The sequence below is a fragment of the Lottia gigantea genome (assembly GCF_000327385.1).
Source record: "Lottia gigantea unplaced genomic scaffold LOTGIsca_88, whole genome shotgun sequence".
In the NCBI taxonomy this organism is placed as follows: Eukaryota; Metazoa; Mollusca; class Gastropoda; family Lottiidae; genus Lottia; species Lottia gigantea.
In genome coordinates, this window is record NW_008710892.1 from 1,132,523 (window position 1) to 1,154,101 (window position 21,579).

Sequence of the window (21,579 nt, forward strand, 5' to 3'; positions counted from 1 at the left end):
TAATTATTTTTGTGAAAGAAGTTGAAATTGTTTGGTTTGTGTGATATGACAGTGTTTTTGTATATTGAGCCTTGTTATTTGTCCAAAAACTGTACAAATTGTAAATTACCATCATTTTCAAAAAATAATTTATTTCAATTCTCCAATCATTTTGATTTTTGTTTTTTTGAAAATTTTGATTCAGGTATTTTGAATCAGAACTTGGATGAGTTTTGTACTATTATTTATTTTGATTCTCAAGAATGGAGAGAGTAAAGGGTGTTATTTTGGCTCATTCTCGATTCATTCATAACATGTGTGAACATTTTGTTATCTCCCTTGCTATGAAGTATTCAGGGTTATGTCCCTTTGTTTTCTTTAGTGAATCAGGGTTATCTCCCTTATGTTATGTTTTGTTAGTTTCAGACCACTGTTAATCTATCAAGAATATTTTTTTCTTCAGAATTTTGTAGTTTCTTTTTTTTTGTTCTTGCTTTTTCCTTCATTTCTGTTTTATTTCTGGATTTTTTTTGGTTAAAATTTCAATAATTTATCTTCTCTTGTCTCACCATTTCTTTTCGTGTTTTTCATTTTTATTCCATAGCATTATTAAGCGTTCCAAAAACCACCAGACGTTACTTGTGGTCTCTCACCATCTTATTTGCCTGTAGACTAGATTACCTTAGTCTTATTTTTGTCTGCCAGTCGTAGACTAGGTTTCTAGGTTTTTTGTACAATAGAAAGACTTTGATGTGTTTGTATTTTAGTGAACAACCAATTTTCCTTTTTAACCAACTTCCGCCATATTGGCTTTTACCATGGCAACCATGAGGTTGGTTTTTATTGTTCATGTTTGTTGTCAAGGTAAATGACCTTGACCCTGTAAAACATGTAACTATATTTAACTAAAAACTGATTAATAAAGACAGGAGTGTTTTAACTGTGAATAAAATAGTAAACAAATTATAATTGTTGTTTTAATTGTTGGCACCCGTCTTCTCTGAAGGTCAAGCTATTGGAACTTTGGCCTATACCTTGACACCAATAGCCCCCTTTCTTGTATCTTGGAATGCAGCAATTGACTGGACTACGCCAGCAAATACAGCCAATCAGAGACCTTAACAGAAAGACTGTAAACATTATAGCTTAGTGTTAAGAGACTTTGTTTGAGGTCTCTGATTGGCTGTATTTGCTAGCGTACAATCCAATCAATTCACTGCATTACAAACGTATGGCCTCAAAGGCGGGTATTTGAGTCGAGATATAAGCCGAAGGTTGTTGATAAAGTGGATGATATGTGTAACATAAATGGCAAAAGAATATTAAATTGGACTATTTATTCATCTCTAATAGAGCTTTCTTACATAATTCAAAGGCAAGCTTCTCCATTTTCTGACTGGACAACCTAGACCTATCTTCTTCAAATATCTCCTCAGCTCTAGTTATCCAGTACTCTTTCGATCTTGCAAAATAAACTTCTGCACTCTCATCAGGATTCTGTTTTGGAGCATCTTCAAAAGTAATATCTTCATCATCTGAATCTAGGATAGAAGAGTGATTAGCTTGAGTACAAATGCAATGGGGATTTTATAATTTACAAGTTACTGATGAAGGGCAATGCCACAAAGTGAGTAAACTCTCCTTGCTTTTTTGAAAGTTTAACAGCCTCCCTTTTTGTCCCATCCAAATGACCAGAAAACTGCAATATTGTATCACATTAAGTTTTGAGAATAAGCCCCACAGTTCCAAAACATCAAGATTTACCATCATCAGTGGACTCTTCATCTCCGCCTTCTGCCCCTTCTCCACTGCCACTCTCACTGTCATCATCTTCACCCTCATCATCTGACTCCTCCCACACCTGGACATAGATAAACATTAATAATGTCTGTATCAGTCAACTAATATGGGTGGATTCATAAGACCTATTGAAGGGGAATAGGCATAATAGAATACACACCGAAATAAATAAAATTCTAGCTGCAAGTCATAATTATCATATAACTCGATGCTAGAAGCATTTAAAGTAATCAAAGGGACACAACTACTAACAAGAATACAGACCACAAATAAAACAACATTACCTTGTTTTTTAATTCAAGACCCATAAAAGGGGTCACAAATTTTAGAATGCAGACCACAAATAAATCAATTTTTAACTACTCATTCCGAGTAATCGAAGGGAAACAAATACTGGCAAGAATACAGACCACTAATGAATAAAACCAAAGTACATTGAAATCAATCAAAGGGACACAACTATAAACATGAATACAAACAACAATTAACTACATATAACACCAGTGAGGTAAAATAAAGTAAAATACTACAAATAAATAAAAATTCTGCAAGTATAAGCGCAGTCAAAGGGATACAACTACTAACAAGAATACAGACTACAAATAAATATTACCTGTAATTTCTTATCTTCTGCTATTATAATATTCCATTCATCCAACTTCTGGAGATCCAGAGAATAAAAATCAGCAAGAGTTATCTGTTTCCCACCATCCTCGACAAGTCCGCCATATAAATACAATATACTTCCTTTGACACATAACGCACAGTTCATTCTGGGTGAAGGCAAAAAGGAGCCCCCTGATTGGTCAGAATTATCCAAAGTTTTCGAAGATTGAGGTCCGATTTTCACAGTAAAGACACTAGAGTCAGTTTCCATAGGAACCTCAGCAGTAGAAGTTCCTTGAGTTATGTCCCTTTGTTTCTCAAGTTTTAGATCATCCAGACATTCCTCTGTATCTTCGATGATTTCCTCTTCAAGTTCTGAATCTCCTCCTTTATTTTTCCTTCGCTTCTTTTTTTCCGTGACATTTTTCTTACCCCTGGAAGAACAACATCTATTCAATATTAAATTCTACCTCAGCAGGTAGCAATAAAAGCAAAATCCAATTATAGGTTGGCAGCTCACTAGCTAGTAGCCAATTCAATAAAACCTGAGCTTCAGGTCTTAGGGTGTGTTTTCATATGAAAATGTTCATGAAGATTATGATTACAAAATTTGAAGGTCTATCTCAAAAGTTTAAAAATTACATCAATTCAGCAGCTTTTTCTAATTAAAGACAATCAGGGCTTCCATTTTGAAATTGCCTGTGTTTTCTTACCTAATGATGACATCATTCCATTTACCAGTTGTGGTATCCAATGAAAACATCTCGTTATAAAATATACCATCATCATCTTCATCCATTGACGTCTGAAATCGGTAAATACTGATGCATTGACTGGTATTTCAACAGGGAAAATATTTTATTATTATATTAAAAAAACATCAAATATCATCTAATAAAAATATTTAGGAATAAAAGTTTAATGGACATTATAGTGTTATCTGATATTACCTGATCATATACACCACCAAACAGTATAGCTCTGTTACCAGGGGCAACAGTAGCAGACACACCACACCGTGTGGAAGGTCGTGTACCAGACTGTTTCATCTGAGACCATTTCCACTTCACTGATTCACCTTTACCTAAAAAACAAGATACTTCAGTACCATAGGATAAAACAACTTTTTGTTTTCATTGAGTCCTGCCATTTCAGTTAATATTAGGTCGTTTGTTTTAAGATCGTCTAAAAACGTTTCTTTTCTTTACTCTCTGTCCTTCTAACAATCATTGGTATCTAATAATATCTTGAAAACTTAAAGATCATAGGAAATACAGTAATCTGATTGGATAATAAATCAAATTTAAAATCAGATGACTGGAACACTAAAATCATCTGAAGTTAAGTATTCGAGAAGTAGGCCCCAGATCTTATCTTTATTTGCCCAAAGACAATAGGTATGTCACAGACAAAGAGATCTACAGAGAATATTCTGGAGATTCATTACCTTCCATAGTTAAAGAATACAAATCAGTGAATGCTGTCCCCTTCTCCTCATCCTTCTTCACTTTCTCCTTACAGAATCCACCATAGACGACAATCCTCCCTGTATCCTGATTTACCGTCAGGACACATCCTGATCGTGGTGATGGAGTTATCCCAGATGTAGTAATACGTGACCAGGTATAGTTCTCAGTGTCAAACATGTACAGATCATTGAAATATTTATACTCCCTGAAAAATAGTCCATATTTAGGGTTTTTTTTTTAAAAAAAACTAAAAACAACTCTCAAAACAGTTAGAAGCTATGTCTTTAAGATAGTAGATACTGGTTCTTGAATTTCAAGACTGTCAAACCCTGGACAGAATATAAAAGCTGAAACTAAGAGTTTCCCAATCAACCAAAACCAGTGACGAAAACCTGTTAACAATCCAATTTAAATCTGTATTAGTCCTAATGTATCTCTAAATGTGGGCATAGTTTGAAAATCTATTTAAATACACAATAAGAACTTATTCTTGAATCATTACCTTAAATTGTCATGGAAGCCACCAAATACTACCAGCTGTTTCTTCCAAGCCACCATTCTATGTCCACTTCTAGATGATGGACCTCCTGGTGCACTGTAATATCATATATTATCTAGGTCACCACATACATTTTTAATAATCAACTCTGATTCCATTCCTAAGAGGTTCAAGATTTCAACTCACAGGAGTCAGAAGTTTCTTCATGTAAATTTGGTTTGAATAAATACCACTGATGATGTGTGGCTCCAGAGAAGAGCCTAGCTAAGCCACCTAATCACCTAGCAGATGACAATCCCATCTGTTACCCACCAACCCACAGCCCTTAAATATTGGTGTGAATAAAGGACAAAGTCACCTAGCAGATAACAATCCAATATGTAACCAACAGAGCCAACGTACAGCCCTAAAAGTTTGGGGTTGTACTACTAAATGACCTGCTATTACAGAGCCAACCCACTACCCACCAGTTAAAGTTTTGAATTATTACCTGATGAGCTGCCATTGTTTATGTTTAATATGATAAACCCACAGATCTCGATAATGATAAAACTGAGACTGACTGTGACTTGAAAACTCTCCTCCAAATATCCACAACTGTCCACCTCCCTGGCTTAATGTTACTGCCTGAAAAATATCATCATCAAATATACACTGGATATCAGGATGGATTGTATGATATCAAGAGTATGTCATATGCTACTGACACATAGCAGAAACAAAAACCCTCCACCTCCATTCCTCCCCTCAGAACAGCTAGAAACCAGGATGCTGATCCCAATTCTTCAGAGTTCATCTCATCTGACACATGTTTCTGATATCAAATCCTTATCATGACATCTAGTTTTGTAAATGGGTAAGTTAATACAGTTTGATCTTGCTATTGTTTGTTTTTGTAAAGTTTTTTCTTATTAACTTGTATAAGGCATTTTATCTAAAGCTTCATAACAAAAAAGTTTGTAAGCAAAAGTAAGACAGTAATATAATATACTTTCCCAATTAAATGAACTGCTAGGGGGTGGGGGGATAGAGTCTGTCAAAAATCACTCACCTGATGTGAACTACGAGGGGGCGGGGCGTTCGGGGCTGTTATTCTACTCCATTCATTTTTCTTAATATTATAAATATATAACTCATCATATAGGGTCATCTGAAATACCGATGTTAAATCAAAATAATTATTAAATAAACTTATAGATAATGGATATTTACATGTCCAAATGAAAGAGCTACATTTCAATTATCTGAAATCAATTCTATCCGATGGTAGAGCATATATTTAGAGGTCTATACAGATAGCGGAAAGCGAGCTCTTTCATCCAATTCAATAAAACGATTTACACCTTGTACAAAATGTATCCATTTCAGATAGGGAATAGATAAGATACCAATTACAATGCTTCCAGGCAACTAGGGCCAAGGTTTTAATCAAAGGTCCCTGATGACCAAAAATCAACTTCAATACTCACAGTTTTACCAGTGTAATATTCTCCACCAAATAAAAACAATTCTTCTTTATCAGGATGAGGAGTTAAACTTATATTTGATCTATAAGATAGAGTAGATTAATGAGGAAAGGCGACAATCCTAAAGAGGTATTGTTCCCACTAGTGAAATGGATAACGTCAACACCGTCTACAAAATTCAAAATAATTGCACTGTTTTCTACAGAGCCATTATAATGTATAGAAATTAAGAAAAAACTATATTTTACAAAGATATTTTATAACTAGGTTCACAGTTAAAGATCCTTTCTATCAATGGCCAAACCTGTGACTATCGCTGAACATGTTGACTCTACTAAAACTATACCTTGGGGAGGGTGGGGGACATTTTTCTTCAATAACTTCTGTTCTGTCTTTTGCCTTATCTTGATACTCAGCTATCTGTTTCTTGATTTCATCCTGGAATTTAAGATCAATCGCTTTTTATAATAGTAGGTTAATTAAAAAGGTACCGTACCGTTTCCAGTTGTTTTGGACTTTTATGTTGGATATATCCTTCATGGTTGAAGTGAAACATGGTAGAAATATGTATTTGTTTTAAATGTGTTGAAAAGAAGGTAGATGGGTGTCCTTTTTTTCTGAGAATCCAATTGCCTACTCTACTATAGACAAAATTGATTTTCATTTATTATTATTCAATATCTTTCTCACCTCTCCGATGTCTGCTAACTCCCTTTTAGCTCGTTTCTCGGCCTTCTTTTCAGTTTTTAGGGCAGTTTTCTCTTGTCCCTTCCCTTTCTTCTCCTTTTTATTCTTCTTTCCCATTCCGATTGTTTTTTATTTGAAAAGTTTAAAGAATTTACGATTGTTTTTAAAATTATTCAGCCATGCTGGATTTTCTTGATTGTCCAGTCCTATATTATCAAAGCAAATTGCAATAGACGTCTTGACTTACGAAACTACATCGTCACGTGGACAAAATAGAAACGAAAGTAGTCTCGACTTCCGGATGGATTGGAATCAGACCACCAATAATTCTCCAGTTTCAGACCGAAGTAATTTTCTACATTGAAAAAGGCTACTTAGGCAATCAAATGGCATAAATTGATACATTCTAGACCGGTTTGGGGCAATGAAGATGGGCAAGTTCTCCTTTTATATCAAGATGGGATGAAATGCACACCTTTTAACAATGCCTTTAAGGCTCGTGGACGTTGGTTAGACGTTAGATCGCTTACCGTTTGCAACCGTCGAGGGTATTATTACTTTCGTGGGTTCTAGTCTAGAAGCATCCAGACACCTAGACATAAACCTAAATCACTCTCAATTACCTCTTTCTGCCAACCGAGACCCCAAACGACCTACCGTGAATGTTAGCAGATTCAGATTTACGGAAACTTCCGAGGATTGCCGAATACCAAGGCCTCTGGCTTATGGAAAATTTGAGTTTAGTTTAGTTTGATGAAGAGTAAAATGATGTCATTATTAACAATACATTATAAAGCGATATCAAGAGGCCTGATTGATTATCGATTAGACCCAATATAAACAGTTCTTATTTGTTAACATTGTTGATACCGCCTATAGTCTAAATAAACACTTTTACAATATCCTTTCCCGATTTTTGTTAGAGAAATACTAAAGGATGCTCAAGACACTCAATAAGTTAGCCACGAGCACAAACACTAACCTTGACGGAATATGAAAATAGGGCTAATCATCATTGATACATTTCAATGAAAATATCGGCGATTTAACTCAATCTTAATTGCCCTATATGTAACAAATCAAAAATAGATTTTATTGATATTTAAAGGCATCATTGATGGTTTTTTTTTAAACGTATAGAAACATTTTTTAATGAATTGTTGAATTGCTGGGAACACAACAGCCCCGAATCAAATTGCAGAAATATACCACCCCCACCCCCTCCCTAAAAAAACCCAACAAAAACCCAGAGTATCTCGATCAATCTGATCTGTAGAGTCAAATAGTTGAACCTCATCTCTAAAGATTTCCTATGTAAGTGTCCTCGAAACAAACAACTAAAAATCACTTTTAACATTCTTTTTTATTATGAGAAGTTGTTCAACTTCAGTAGGGACACGGGCTGAAAAAAAGTCAGTTGTCTGAAGATCGTATAGCGTGAAACTCTGAGTAACAACATGATTCAAGTTCTGGTTTAATATTTCTATCTTCTGGTGTGTACATATCAATGATGATTCAAATCATGCGTTTGTCACAGATGGTGCAAATCCAGTAACTTCACAAATGATAGCATCTACAGTATTACACTCATAACTGCCCCATTTAAATTGACCATGAAAGGAGTAATATTCAATAATGGCACACCTTTGATCTGCTGACTGCATATTAGAAGGTTCGTTTGGAGCCCAGTTGGTGTAGTTGACGTATGTTAAATCATCAACCCATTCAAACACTGAACTATAGCGACTACTGTATAACCCAATCAAATAGGAGGTTCCTGAAACATAAAAAGGAGTTTTACCCACCATTTTTTTTACAGGCCCATAAATTTGATTGTTCGTCGGGGGCAAGTATTAAATCGGAGGGGCAGTGGTGTGTTTAGTTCTCCCCTCCCTTAACTACAGTCCTGATTGTTTCCAATCTTATTTGTATTTGGAAGAGATATGGTCATGTAAATAATTGCTTTCCCAGCTGATACAGTCCACTTTCGGCTAATCCGATGAACATGTCTTGTAATTCAAAAACCCTAAATGCCAATAAGTGTCAGTCTCGACTATAGTCACTGCCAGGAATTATTAAAGGGATTTTTAAGGTTTTTTTTTTTAAATTAATGTGTATCGGGCAGCATCGATTTGCACCATTCCAATTTCCAATAAGACGTCTATGGTTCTTGCAATTCCACTTAGCGTTTTATGTCACCAGCAACACAGAAGCTGATCGCATGGTGTCATAAACTTTGAAAAGGAACCAAACTAGTTCACATCCAGACTACGCTTCTGACCAACCTTGAGTTAAATACGAGTTTATGGTTTGTTGCTTCCGTTCGGAATCTATAATAACCAAATCTGCATCGTTTTGCTGACAATACAGTCGGGAATATTCCAGACCCAAACCAAACTCAGGGTATATAATAAAACACATATCGGACTCTTCATGGTAATCAGTAGGGCATAGTACTGGTATTTTAGGTCGGTCTGAAAGATAGAAGAATAAAATAAAAATCTGTACAAGCAAGACAATTCCGTCAATCAAAAATCGGTAGCAAAGGTAGTATAGTAGTGGCCTCTCGAAAAGAGTACCATCAGGTGTTTCGAAAAGAGTAAACATGGTCTGTTTCACGAGAGACACCCGTCACTTCTACTTCAATGGTCAGCATGAGATATATTTCCATGCACAAATATAATTTAAATGATGCAGATTGTCTACCAGCTGGTTCTTGAACAAACTTCTATCTATATATCGGCAGTTACCACCCCTTATTGACACGTATTGTCCAAAATAGTAGTATACCACAACAAAATATTCCGACTATAAAATGATACATTGAAAGTGACAATGATTTCGATTCTATCTTCTGGAGAAAAGAAAAAAATACCTGGCGACGTGTAATATCTCCATTTACTGCTGGCGTCATACACTCCTGTCGTTATGACGTCATCATATAACACGCACCTGTTGGTTTTGACGTCATGACTAAAAGAATAACACTCGTGAGCTTTTGAACACTCTATAGCACACATCAATTTGTCACACTGATAATCTTTACCATTGATTTGAATTTCTTTCCCATCCATGTCCGACACCCTCGACCAGTGTATACAGTCACAAAACACTGTCAGAAAACACCCCACATAAAACCGAAACATCATTTTAAAAAGATTCCAATAAAAATCTGAATATCTAAAGTCGCTTTTTCAAATCAACAACTTTTTCTAACTATAAACAATAACTATTGTTAATATGTTCACTTAAAAAGGGTTGATTTTTTAGGATAAAAATCATTGTTATAATTTGAAAGTATGGTATCCTTCATCTGCATAGATCTCAAGCCCAGATTTCTTAAAGATAACTTCAGGCCTAATTTTCAGTTCTTTGATTGTGAAGTGATTGTTTCAGTTCAAAATAATTATCATATATGATAAAGAAGGTCATTGAATAACTGATGACGTGGAGGTAAACTGGAGGATAAAACAAAACTTTCAATTTACATTTTAAGGAGCAATATAAACCCGAATTTCCTTAAACATCACTCATACGCAGTATAATCATGAAAGTGAAATATATCCGCAAGATTCCTTCCTTACTAGCAGAAGTCGGGCTAGTGCAACACGGTTTAAAATGCACAGTAAAAGGTGTGTGGTAGCGGCCTGGCACACGACTAAACGTGCAATGAGCCTTTGTCCCGTGAGCTTTTTTTTACAGAACTGTAGATCGATCTGTTATCAGAGAATGAATCAATCTGTACATCTCGACAACAATATCAGATGAATAGATCGATTTAGATTATCGATCAGCATTAGATCCATCTAGAAATTGATCCGAGTGTAAACAAACCCAATTTTTCTAGCGTTATAATTAACTAGGGTGGTAAACATACCTTTCATTAAGAAACAGTTCGCGATTTCAAAGGAATTAAAGGCAATGCTGGAGCTATTTTCATTTTTCAAAGAAGACCTTCAGTTTTGAATACACAAAGCGTAAAATAGAGATATCGTTCAAACCTATTCATGAGTTCATGTATAATACTGTAATAATATAAAACAAAACTGAACAATTCGGCTTTGTGTAGATTATTTTTTAATTCACAGAGCAATTATCACATAATTTACCTTTAAATAAGATTAACACGAATTTAAAATCTATTATAACAGTAACCAACAGTTTAAGTGATGTAGACGTGAAAGTCGGGTTTTGGCAATTCTCATCTCCACTTGATGTATTCCATTATTATTACATCTCCAGCACCGGCATTTCGTAACGCAAAGCTTATCAGGTTAGGTCGAAAGGTTAATTTGACGAACGTTCAAGAGGGCTGTCATTAGACCCTAACTTAAGTAGCTATATTAAAAACAAAATCTAATAAAAAAAAAACGGAACGAAAGTTTGATCTAATCTTAGTCAGACTGACAATTAGGGGCAAATAGAATATCTAGTACTATGTACTAAGAAAGGAGAACAGGAGAAGATCGGAATTAAAAATTGGCATGTTGTTTTTGTCTACATATAAACATGAAAAATTGTTTACAACTTCAACAAAACAATCTCAATATATTAATTCATAATCTTAAAAAAATAAAAAACCAGCTATAAATATTCTTATAAATACAATAATCTTGTTAAATTCTAAAAATATATTAAAATATGACACGTATTATTTCATTCTTAAAACAACAATTAGAACCTAAATATGTATCCTCTTCAAGCCAACCAATAATCCAATTCCCACGTCCAAAATTAAAAATAAAAAAAGTTCATTACAAAACTGAGAAAATATATAAACGGAATATGTTTTATGCAAAGACAAAAAGGGTAGGGTCTATCCAAGGTAGTAATCGTTAGAGCCACCTGTTAATCCTCTGATCAAAGTCGATCTTTAAGTTCTGAAAATGAATGGATCTGAAAATGGCAAGACGTGTAAAATACTACGACACAAATGCACGTAACATCTTCGACGCCAATACAATATCCTCCTCAGAAGAATAGGCGTACTTCTATTTTTGGGTGTAGCCCAGCCTAGTGAATTATAAATGGAGGTCTCGGAACTAGTTTCTAATAAAACAAGGCTGACATATCACGCTTTGATCTTTCCAATCGGCCTGTAGAAAAACATCTAAACTTAGCACAACACATTTAATCCTAGGAGAGGTGTTGAGGTTTTCTGTGAAGTCTTCTTTCAGAATCGGGATCGGTCAGCTATAAACAAAAGGCGGGAAATCCGCGAGCAGAAGTAAATATTGTGGAAATAAAGGGCGATAATTAGCGTGTACTGTCAATCAAGTAAATAGAAGTAAAGAACGTGCTACTGATTTAAAGATCACTGAAATCGTCTGGATTTTAACACACGTTCACTAATCAGCTGGTTTAGCACTTTGATTTTACGTCTTTCATTCGGGACGCCGAGTTTTTTTTTTTCATCTCTACAGATGTATATAGAATAGGCTACTAGAGAAAGAATAAGACATTTTATGACCAATAACATTTGGAATATGCTTTTACGTTTGTTAACTTCTGGTTGGGATGGTTTATTCTGTTTATTCGCGTATCTTAGTCAAATTGGATTGAGCTTATGTCCAACATGATATCTACGCAGCACTCTTTACCACGGGCGGAGCCAAGTTTACGTCTGAAGAGGGGAAGGGGGGGGGGGGGGGGTTATCTGAGATTGCCCGAATTTCTAACCTAGTTCTGCCAGTGCCCTTTACCTGTAAATATGCCTGGCGCAAGATGTCTCTGATAAGAATTGCTCATTCTACCAATAATCTCTTTAAAGAAGTCAGAGTAATTTAGGTGTTGAAATGCACCATGTGGCCAACTATACAATACATATAAACAAAGAATCGTGATTGTTTCTGAACAAATATCCTGTATTCTTTACATAGAAGAGGACTAACAACTTCGTCAAATGTCAACTTGGGACGATGTGTCTCGAATGATGGTAGTAATTAATTAGCGGGTGATCGTGTGAATTGTCGGGGTTAAAGGTGATGTTTGAAGTAGGGAGGAGTAAAGTAGGGGTTGTCTTTCTTGTCTCCTGCACTACTGTCTTAAAATAAAAAGTTATTTTAATTTTACATCAAACATCTTCCAACCACCATCATGAACGGATTGATCGTAACCGCTTGCTTGTTCGTTACCGTAACTGTAACGTCAGCTTTCAACCCCGCACAAGGCCTACGTAAGTTTTTATGTTTACTTTTTATATTATTGCTGAAATTCTATTTGGTCGAAGTTCTCATTTTTTGAAGAATCAAGACGTTTATACGGATAAAGGAATTGATATAGTGCCTTAATCACTGTTAAGTTGTCTAAAGATTTGCTTTACCAGTTGATGGAGCTCAATGTTGCAATTTAAAAATTTAAGACCAGTGAAACGAAAGATTGTTGACAATATTAAGATATGACGCGCTTTATTTTGTGGATGAAGGTAATCGTATAAATGTTGGCTATCGTTATTTAGTCAGTGGTTTAATGTCGGAACTGAATCAAAAAAAAGTGATGTCATTTATTTCAGACAGCTCGATAATGTTACCACGGGACCCCACCCTCAGACAAAATATTAACAGGCATCAAATTGACTTACACAATGATCTCAGAATGCAGAATGTTAAAAAGAAGTTCCCCAGGAGAGGGGCCCTAACCTACTTGAGTCCACAAGTCCCTACTCCTCTTGTTGAGCCACTGACGACTGTTTCTTCTGAATAACAGAAGAGCCATGCTGAAATTAAGCTCTATCAGCTGGGGAAAGATATTCCCTTTATTTGATGAAATTGAAGGGAACACTGATTGTTTATTTGGCTTTGTATGAGATGGAGAATTAAGAATTATAAATTCAATGCGCTCGTCTGTCTTTATTTATTTTGTGTATTTACTTTTAAACAGAAAACAAGATTGTATTCATCACTAATAGTCAACAAAAAAAAAATGTTTTTATCCTAAAAAGAAGTTTAAATATTGTTCTGTTTACTAATATTCCTGCAATCTACATTCTTGGACACATGATTCTTATAATTAGCTCAAAGCTGTAAAACGCCGAAAGTAATTCAGAATGGCGTTTCCGAGAGTGTAATCTCCAGATAGTTTTATCCAATGAAATTTTCTATTTAGGTGCGAGTTTATTAACCGATCAATGGATGTGCCATCAAATATATGAAAAAAATAAAGACAGAATTCAAATCGGAAGTCAAAATCAAAAGCTCAGTTAAATAAGCGCTTTCTTCATATGCGAGGAATTCTGGATTATTCAATAGAAATTAAAACGTATATAGATATATATTTTTCAGCATGTCACGTGGTAACAGCAGCCCGAGGTCGGTGTTTTCAAGGAGGATGCCCCAGTAATTACAGACCGTCCAAAATAACCAACCCAAATATCTGTTCTAGTGAGAGGGGTTTGTACCCTTCAGTGTGCTGTGAACCATACCCTGGTAAGAACTGATCTACCAATCTTTGCACCCTATGGCGCCGGGTGACTCAGTAAGTAAGGGGCTTTTACGCTCCATGCTAGGGGTACGGGCTTACTGATTTGCATTAGTCCAAAAATAAGTGCAGAAATATAAGGTGTTCAACTCGAATTTCTTTCATCAAAATATTTGGAACCGATGTTATATGATTCTTGGTTCTGAGGCCTCCAATTTCTTCGTAATATCGGCATGAATGAAAGGACGTTCTAAAAGGGGTCAATGACGTAAAACCAAAGCTATCGACTATGGACCATTCGCGGTATCTAACTCTTCTTCCGAAACCATTTCTACTGTTTGGTCGAACAACAAACATGAACTATCTGTAGGAACCATCTTCATTCGTCAATGGGACGTTCGAGTTGGCATCTGCTCAACTGTTTGTTCTTTATTTCAGCCGTGAACAACCCTACAGACCCTTGGAATACAAGCCCTCCTAATCCCACAACTAGACAAGATATCGACAATATCTGTGGACGCTCTAAATCTCAGAGAATCCTTGGTGGTACCAAGAGTGCCGAGTGTGCTTGGCCATGGCAAGTGTCTATCCGAGGTAACACTCAGGGCAATGGATACACTACCTATGAGAACAGTTTACCTCTGTGTGCCGGAGTTCTGATTGATCGACGATGGATTCTAACTTCAGCTTATTGTCCGTTATTGTAAGTATTATTTTGATTAGCACTGGTGAGGTGTGTTTTAAGGGGAGAGGGTATGGGGGGTGGGGGGTGATGGTGTGGGGGGTTCGAACAACACCTGATACCACCTTCTACAAAAGCTACGACATTCTTACTTTTATCTCATGTCCGGAATTGGTAGTAGTAGAAAAAAGTTTCACCTTCGCGGTAACAATTAAAAAAGGCATAGAGTTTCGCTTTCCAGTTTTCAGTTTTATTGGGTTGTTTTTGCCTTTGGTCGACTTGAGGTGAACAGAAATAATCTGTGCAACAACAAATATAGTCCTATATTCTTTATCGGGTTACATGGCGGCGGTTGTCTGTTTTTCATTAATCATTAAAAATTATCAATATTTATTTACAATCAAGTTACCTACTTATAGTTCAATAAACCTAATTAACCTAGATTACGTTATGTAATCTCATATAGGCAACACGTACTTCAGACATAATACCCTCGTCAGGACAGCACATTTACAAACTGACCTTAGTTTAGGTTTGCTTTAGTCGATACAGAAATCGCAGTTGCTGATGTTCTAACAAAACAAAAGATCTGATCGACCTGAGACCTAAAAGCAATCTAATTAAAGGGACAGATTCGCCATTCTTTGGTGTTGATTTGGTTCTTGGGTCTTCAGAAGTACTAGAAATGTATAAAAATCGCATTATTCCTTTTTAGTTCTACATATTATGTCTTTTTCATATGACAGAGTCATATTTTTGGCCACACATTGATTTGAAGGCTAAAAATTAGACGGCGACCTGTCTATACTATAGTTAAAGGATGGCGAATGGGTCCCTTTTAAAAAAAAAGCTCATAATATTTCGCTTTTCTTTTCTTCTGTTGCTTTTTACATTATTGAAAAAAACTATACAAATCAACATCCTTTTTATACGAGTAGAAATTGGTCGATAATTCGTCATAATTTTGGAGCAAAAAAAATATTTAAATCAAAACCTAAAAAGATTACGGCAAGTTAACAAGAAAACAAAACAACACGATCGAATTTTCGTCGTACAGACTTAAAAATTTTTTAAATCCATCATTTTTTTTATCTTCTTTTGGAATTTATTTTTAAACGATTTCTGATTAAAATACAAATGTGCCCTGCTTGAAAAGTAACCCCCATTCCGCTATTCTATGCAATTTTGTATCTTAATTTAAGCGTGTCATGTAGAACCCATTTCTTGATACCATAACGAATTGTATATGACACGCTTGGATTTGTTAAAACTAACGTCGTTAGAACGGGACTGTGATAGAAAACTTGCTAGACTACAATGGAGACGAAAAATATATACGAAATTTTGTTCTCATGTAACTTCTTTATTATTCCAGAGCTGGTTACGGTAACGGGGCTACCGATGTGAGTAAAAACCTACTGGTAGTAGTCGGAGAGAATAATATTGATAAAAAGGAGGCCAACAATGTGTATGGTCAAAAGAAGGAACAAATCATCTCTGTGACCCGTCATTTTACCCACCCTCTCTTCAAATACAGTAATCCCAGCGGCTACCCTCAGTTACTTAATCTTAACAGTGCCGAGGTTTCACGTAAGTTTTTCATACAGCTTAAATTGATCGAGATTGGGGTAGTGAGAGGGGGGCACCTGCTAAAGGTAGAGTCGTAAACCCTGATTCTCTACCATCGTCTGCTCAACACTTCTGAAATTATGACATAATGGCAATGAATATTCATGCCAATCAACACGCTTGCACGTAGCCATTTTTACGTTTTGTTTTGTGAATATGATCACACGTGAAAAACTCATGAATATTGTAATAGACATTGTAATGGACAACCCCTCAGATATGAAAAAAGCTATGATTGGTTAGAAATAACTGACCCATACAGTGATATGACAGTCATATCAGATATTTTGAAGAACTATGTGGTATTTTCAGCATACAATGTGGCCTTGTTGCGACTTAGTCAAGATGTTCAATTTGATGAATGTCGTAAACCAGCCTGTCTTCCTCCGAACCTCAACATCAACAACAGAGCTTACTACCCTAATACCTACCAACAGAACACCAATCAACAGTACCAATACCAAAACCAATACCAGAATCAGTTCCAAAACCAAAATCAGTTCCAAAGGAACCAACAGGATGAGAAATGTGGTAGAAAGGATTGCTATGTCGCTGGCTGGGGATTGTATGATAACACTAGTAAGTATTGAAGACAGTGGCTCAACTAAATGTGGGGAGGGGGCCCATGAACTTAAGTGGGTTGGGGCCCTTTCCCCGTTAACATATGCTAACCTGCATCCCTAAGGAATGTCGCCCCGTTGACTTGATTTAACCAGTCGGTAGTTGATAGTTGAACCACTGACTGAAGGGATATGGTAAATATTTGTTGCCTTTTCAACCGTTCTGAAACTTGATACGAACAGCTAAACTGGATAGTTAAAACAATTTAAGGAAAGCACATTCCTTTCAAATCATTACACTGGTCTACTAATCGTTCTGAAAGCTGAATTTGGGAATTATTTCTTTTTTTAATTAAAACGGACTCATTGAGTACATGCGTTCTTGATTCCTAATTATTACGTAATAATGATAAAAATGTCTGCCGTATCAACAGCCCGGAGGAAATTCTCTAACTTTACTCGTTAGCACCCAATTTAATCTGAAAACCAAACAAAATAACACAATGTTTCAAGTCATTACCGAGTTAAAATGAGACATTTCTTTATATGAGAATTTGCCTCTTGGTCGGCAAACACTCCAGGCTGCTCATGTATTAAGCAGAGTTCATCACTCGAATGCAGGTAAATTAATCCTGGTTTTAATTGGGTTGTTCGAGATGATCGGTCAGCCTCCCCAGGGTGTTAAAATCAAACATCGTGAAGGTGACAGGGGGACAGACCTATCGGTGTGTTTACTGACGTGCATTTGATGGGATGTTTGTAAATAACACGTACCTGTCTAAGGACTGAACGCTGATTTTAATTGATTGTGTATACTACAAGATATACTGTTTAACAGAAGTTTTCCCCAAGACCTTATCAGAATAAAGGGCTCTCACACCACCCTATAAGTTTTGAACACAACTCTCATTCAACAACGTTCGGTATTCTTGACCACTTTCATACTCGGTTGGTAGTTGCTATGGTGTTGGGGAACCTTAAGACAAACCGATCTCAAATATAAACTACACGGGAGTATTATAAAGTGGAATTCTAAACTGTTTATATATAAACTTCAATGAATACGAGATACGTGTACAACATGTATACTCAAAATGATTTGCAAACAACAGACTGGATCTATCCTATCAATCGATTTATAAAAATATTTCTATATTTCAGCTTATTCTTCCTTCTTACTTCAAACTCAAGTCCAACTCTTCCCAACAGACGTCTGCGATGCTATTTATAGAGCTTCCGGTTTGAACAAACGCCCGGATGCTACCTCGTGCGCTGAACCTCTTAACAGAGGCAAAGTACCTTGTGTCGTAAGTAAAAGTCTATTAGAAAAATGAGCCAAGGGTGCCGTGTCGCAGTCTCACTATTCTTCCCCATATTATTTCTACTGCCTTCGATTGTAATTATTCCATTGGATGCCGAATATATCACTTTTGCCGATTGCCATACTGTTTGGAATTTGAGATAGTTTGCCGACTTCTTATGTGTGTGTGAAATGGCCAATTTTTCATTCACAACTTTCATTTACTTGTTTTATTCTACAGGGTGATAACGGTGGTATGTTGGTTTGTAATGAAAATGGAAGATGGACATTGAAGGGAATCATCTCTAAATCATTTGTAGAATGTGACGACAAGAAACCAATCACCGTCGCTGATGTGACTGACAATCAGATTCGACGCTGGATCGACTACATCCGGGATTCTAACACTACTTTCTAAGCAATCAAATTTATACCATTTTAAGACGCGGACCTATGAGGAAGCACGTATAAATTATTATCGTTGTTTATTATTATCATTCTCTTAATATTATTTTTAAAACAGAAAATTACTACTATTAATGTTTTACACAGACATCATATAAATTTTGAATTGTAACGCGGACCTATGAGGAAGCACTTTCACTCTGTAAAGTTAGTTCATACGTAAAGAATAGAGCCAGCATTACCCATATATAGCACGACTACCATTATTCCAACCGAATCATTTGAATACCTTTACATTTGCAGTCCTAAATACCTCGTTTTTTTTTACCATAAATTGTAAATACCGAATCCAAACCTAATCTTTTTATTCACTCCATTTCTCTAGCTCCGACCTCTGTTTATTATGAATTATAGCTGTTTATTTTAACAGTTCTGTTATAAACCAATGATCTACTGTTTCTAACAGCGGTGAACGTTTAAACAGAACTATAGTAATAAAGGTTATATTTTTGAATTCTGTGTTTTTATTTTCTTTCTTTGATTTATGTACGAAAGTTTCTTACTTCGGGTTAGCCGAAAGACATTTGTCGGCAGCTGAAACCAAATAATTGTCGATTTCAGATCAGGTTGATCGAAATCTCTTAAGTTTTAGATGTAAGGAAACTCATTGCCTTCAGAAGAAACAAAAGACTTATTTGCTCCAGATAAAAGCATTATGTGGTCACTTTGGCATTAGCCAGGGATCCTTGAGTTCCCAATTTGAATTGCCCAGATGGGACACCTTTGCGGCGCATTAAAAACTTTGAAACTCGTTTGATTGAGTTCAAATACCATTTATCTCCCTTCAACTGTTTCCTTAAATATTATCCATCCCGCATGTTTTAAGCTAATAGGTTAAGCGTACTACTGAATTAAATAAGTAACCTGGAGGAAGAGGATATATTCGTCAATAAATATTGATTTTATCTGAAGTCATAGAAGATAGACCATTGGACTCTTATAGTAGACATAGATTTAATTGCCTCTGCCTATACTAACTCTGGTTAAGTTAAGGCGGACAGAAGCCACACAATGATTTGTATTCTCTCCCTTTAACTGTCTAGTTGAAAATCTGAATATTCCGACGGCTTCCCTGGAGTACGTGGATAACGTCAATTTGATTCATCAAAGTGATTAATCCGTAAGGCCTTTACTAAACTTTGTCACAATATTCACTTGTTCTTGTTTTACGACAAATAAGGACAAACTTCCATCATGCAATCTGTATAAGAGAGCTGTTAAAATTGACGACATTTAAAAGTAAATCAATGCATTGCTTGGCCCGAGGAGATAACATTAGTAGTGAGCCCCATAGTCGATTTGAAGCTAGCCCAACTTTGACCCCCACTCTCATTTTATATCGGACAAATTGCTCTTGAGCCTCTCTCCCCTACTTGGACCCCTCGACTAATGATTCAACGAAACGTCGGCTTCCGGGATCACGTTCATGTATTCTTCTTTCATGGTGTTGAATAGAACCACAAGTACCCTAATTAGAATGAATTATATAACAGGATTCAACAACTCTCTCCATTTTATAATTTATGTCAACAAAGACTCAAAAGTACTCTCCACTCCCGCCTTTTTATTCATGAAAACGAGGTTTATTTACTTCAGGGTGGAGCAGACGACTAACCGAATCTCGTTCTCTCGTGAGAAAAGATGAGAAATTACGTTGTTTACTTTGATGATCAGTAAGTAAGCAGAGAATTGTCAAAGTCTTTTTCATATTTTGTATCTCGGCCAGGATCATCCAGAAAAACAACCAAAATGGCACTGCTCAATTTTTATATCACCGTTGCTGTTGCCATGGTTTCGACATCTTCAGCTATAGATGACTACTGTAAGTGTTCATTTTATTGTTATTTATTTATCAGTCATATTAATCTATTCTGTCAGAAGAAATAGGCATAGGACGTAAAACTCCATTTCATTCCATTTCTCAATTGATTAAGTAGTAGACCTAATTTCGATTAGTTTTTTAAAACATTATTCCAATATTTTGACGACACTCTAATTTAGAAATTGTTGGTTTTAGGTTTAAAAATCTGTCAAATAAATAATTTTTGATGAATCTATTTTATAAAAATGTGTATTTCGTTTATAACGTTTTAATATATATGGAGTACATATACAGAACTTCTCTCTTTTGCTCTCAAAAACCAGCATTTTTCTGCCCGCTTTTATTTGTTTTTGGAGCTTTTTCAGAAAGGGAAAATAATTTCCAAGGGAGTCCAAGGGCGATTAAAATACAAGGTGCTTTCAAAGGGTCGGTATGTCCAATTCAATTCACATCGTTTACAGCAATAAGGGCGTTGCGAGTGATATTGCTCGTCCACCCCTCGCACAAAGCATACGTGTACAGATCTGTAAATGTTCACTTGTTCAGAATACAATTTATTTCTTATAAACAGGACAGTGTACGAATTCTCTCGTATTTGATTGATTTAACATCATCAATATATAAACCAAATTTAGCTTAATCAAAATTAGACGCCGGATTATTGTCCATGGTTTTTTTTTATAATAGATTCACTATATTTAAGTATTATCTTGAACGTATTTAAGATGAAATGAAAATCTGGAAAAACGGTTATCATCATGGACTATTGTCTCTGTATTTACTGAAGGCGAGTTTTAAATATTATAATTCCCTTTCTTATTTAGTAGTTTATATTCGACGTGACCAAATTTTAATGTCTAAATAATAATAATAGGTTCATTTAGATGAGTTAGGAATTTTTTTAAGTAATATTATGTTTATTCAATTTGCAAAGACCATCCTTCAATTCAACTTTTTTGCTTTAAGCTCTGATATTTAAAAAGCTATTGAAATTTAGCTCCATAGCATACTATAGCTAGTGATCAATGTTTTGTAATATCTTATTCCTTATCCCTGGGTTAACACTTTTTATAAACTATTCACAACGCAACGTTTCTACATATTACATTGTTAAAAAGCGTTTTAAAGCGTACAGAGAATTATGATTATCGCAACGATGGTGTTTTACAGAAGTCGTTTATTAGTACCAAACAGCAAGG

General features: G+C 35.6%; 4 protein-coding genes across 4 annotated transcripts in view; 2 read left to right on the top strand and 2 right to left on the bottom strand.

The window, feature by feature from the left end:
- Positions 1-1,311: 1,311 nt before the first annotated feature.
- LOTGIDRAFT_169748 (hypothetical protein) lies at positions 1,312-6,623 on the bottom strand (the record flags this gene model as incomplete). The annotated part of the gene is made up of 12 exons (XM_009068036.1): positions 1,312-1,520; positions 1,744-1,840; positions 2,393-2,819; positions 3,189-3,190; positions 3,336-3,469; positions 3,833-4,059; positions 4,357-4,449; positions 4,844-4,980; positions 5,405-5,503; positions 5,823-5,901; positions 6,166-6,257; positions 6,510-6,623. The coding sequence occupies 12 exons, from the start codon at positions 6,621-6,623 to the stop codon at positions 1,312-1,314; spliced, it is 1,710 nt and encodes a 569-aa protein (XP_009066284.1).
- Positions 6,624-8,026: 1,403 nt separating this feature from the next.
- Positions 8,027-9,580, bottom strand: LOTGIDRAFT_169749 (hypothetical protein; the record flags this gene model as incomplete). Its single annotated transcript, XM_009068037.1, has 3 exons — positions 8,027-8,283; positions 8,792-8,980; positions 9,382-9,580. The coding sequence occupies 3 exons, from the start codon at positions 9,578-9,580 to the stop codon at positions 8,027-8,029; spliced, it is 645 nt and encodes a 214-aa protein (XP_009066285.1).
- A 3,018-nt stretch (positions 9,581-12,598) lies between these two features.
- Positions 12,599-19,012, top strand: LOTGIDRAFT_236875 (hypothetical protein). Its single transcript, XM_009068038.1, has 7 exons — positions 12,599-12,681; positions 13,787-13,930; positions 14,361-14,625; positions 15,980-16,194; positions 16,546-16,812; positions 17,955-18,100; positions 18,335-19,012. The coding sequence occupies exons 1-7, from the start codon at positions 12,603-12,605 to the stop codon at positions 18,509-18,511; spliced, it is 1,293 nt and encodes a 430-aa protein (XP_009066286.1). The 5' UTR covers positions 12,599-12,602; the 3' UTR covers positions 18,512-19,012.
- Positions 19,013-20,242: 1,230 nt separating this feature from the next.
- Positions 20,243-21,579, top strand: part of LOTGIDRAFT_236876 (hypothetical protein) — a 6,663-nt gene continuing 5,326 nt past the window's right edge. Inside the window, exon 1 of the mRNA XM_009068039.1 lies at positions 20,243-20,380. Coding sequence (XP_009066287.1) covers positions 20,308-20,380 — 73 coding nt within the window. The 5' untranslated portion in view covers positions 20,243-20,307. The remainder of the gene's footprint in view (positions 20,381-21,579) is intronic.

Bases quoted from the DNA above. Each gene is read 5' to 3' on its own strand.
- LOTGIDRAFT_236875 (XM_009068038.1), top strand. From the start codon at position 12,603: ATGAACGGATTGATCGTAACCGCTTGCTTGTTCGTTACCGTAACTGTA. The intron at 13,931-14,360 runs GTAAGAACTGAT...TCTTTATTTCAG, and splicing joins GTGCTGTGAACCATACCCTG to CCGTGAACAACCCTACAGAC. The intron at 14,626-15,979 runs GTAAGTATTATT...TTATTATTCCAG, and splicing joins TCAGCTTATTGTCCGTTATT to AGCTGGTTACGGTAACGGGG.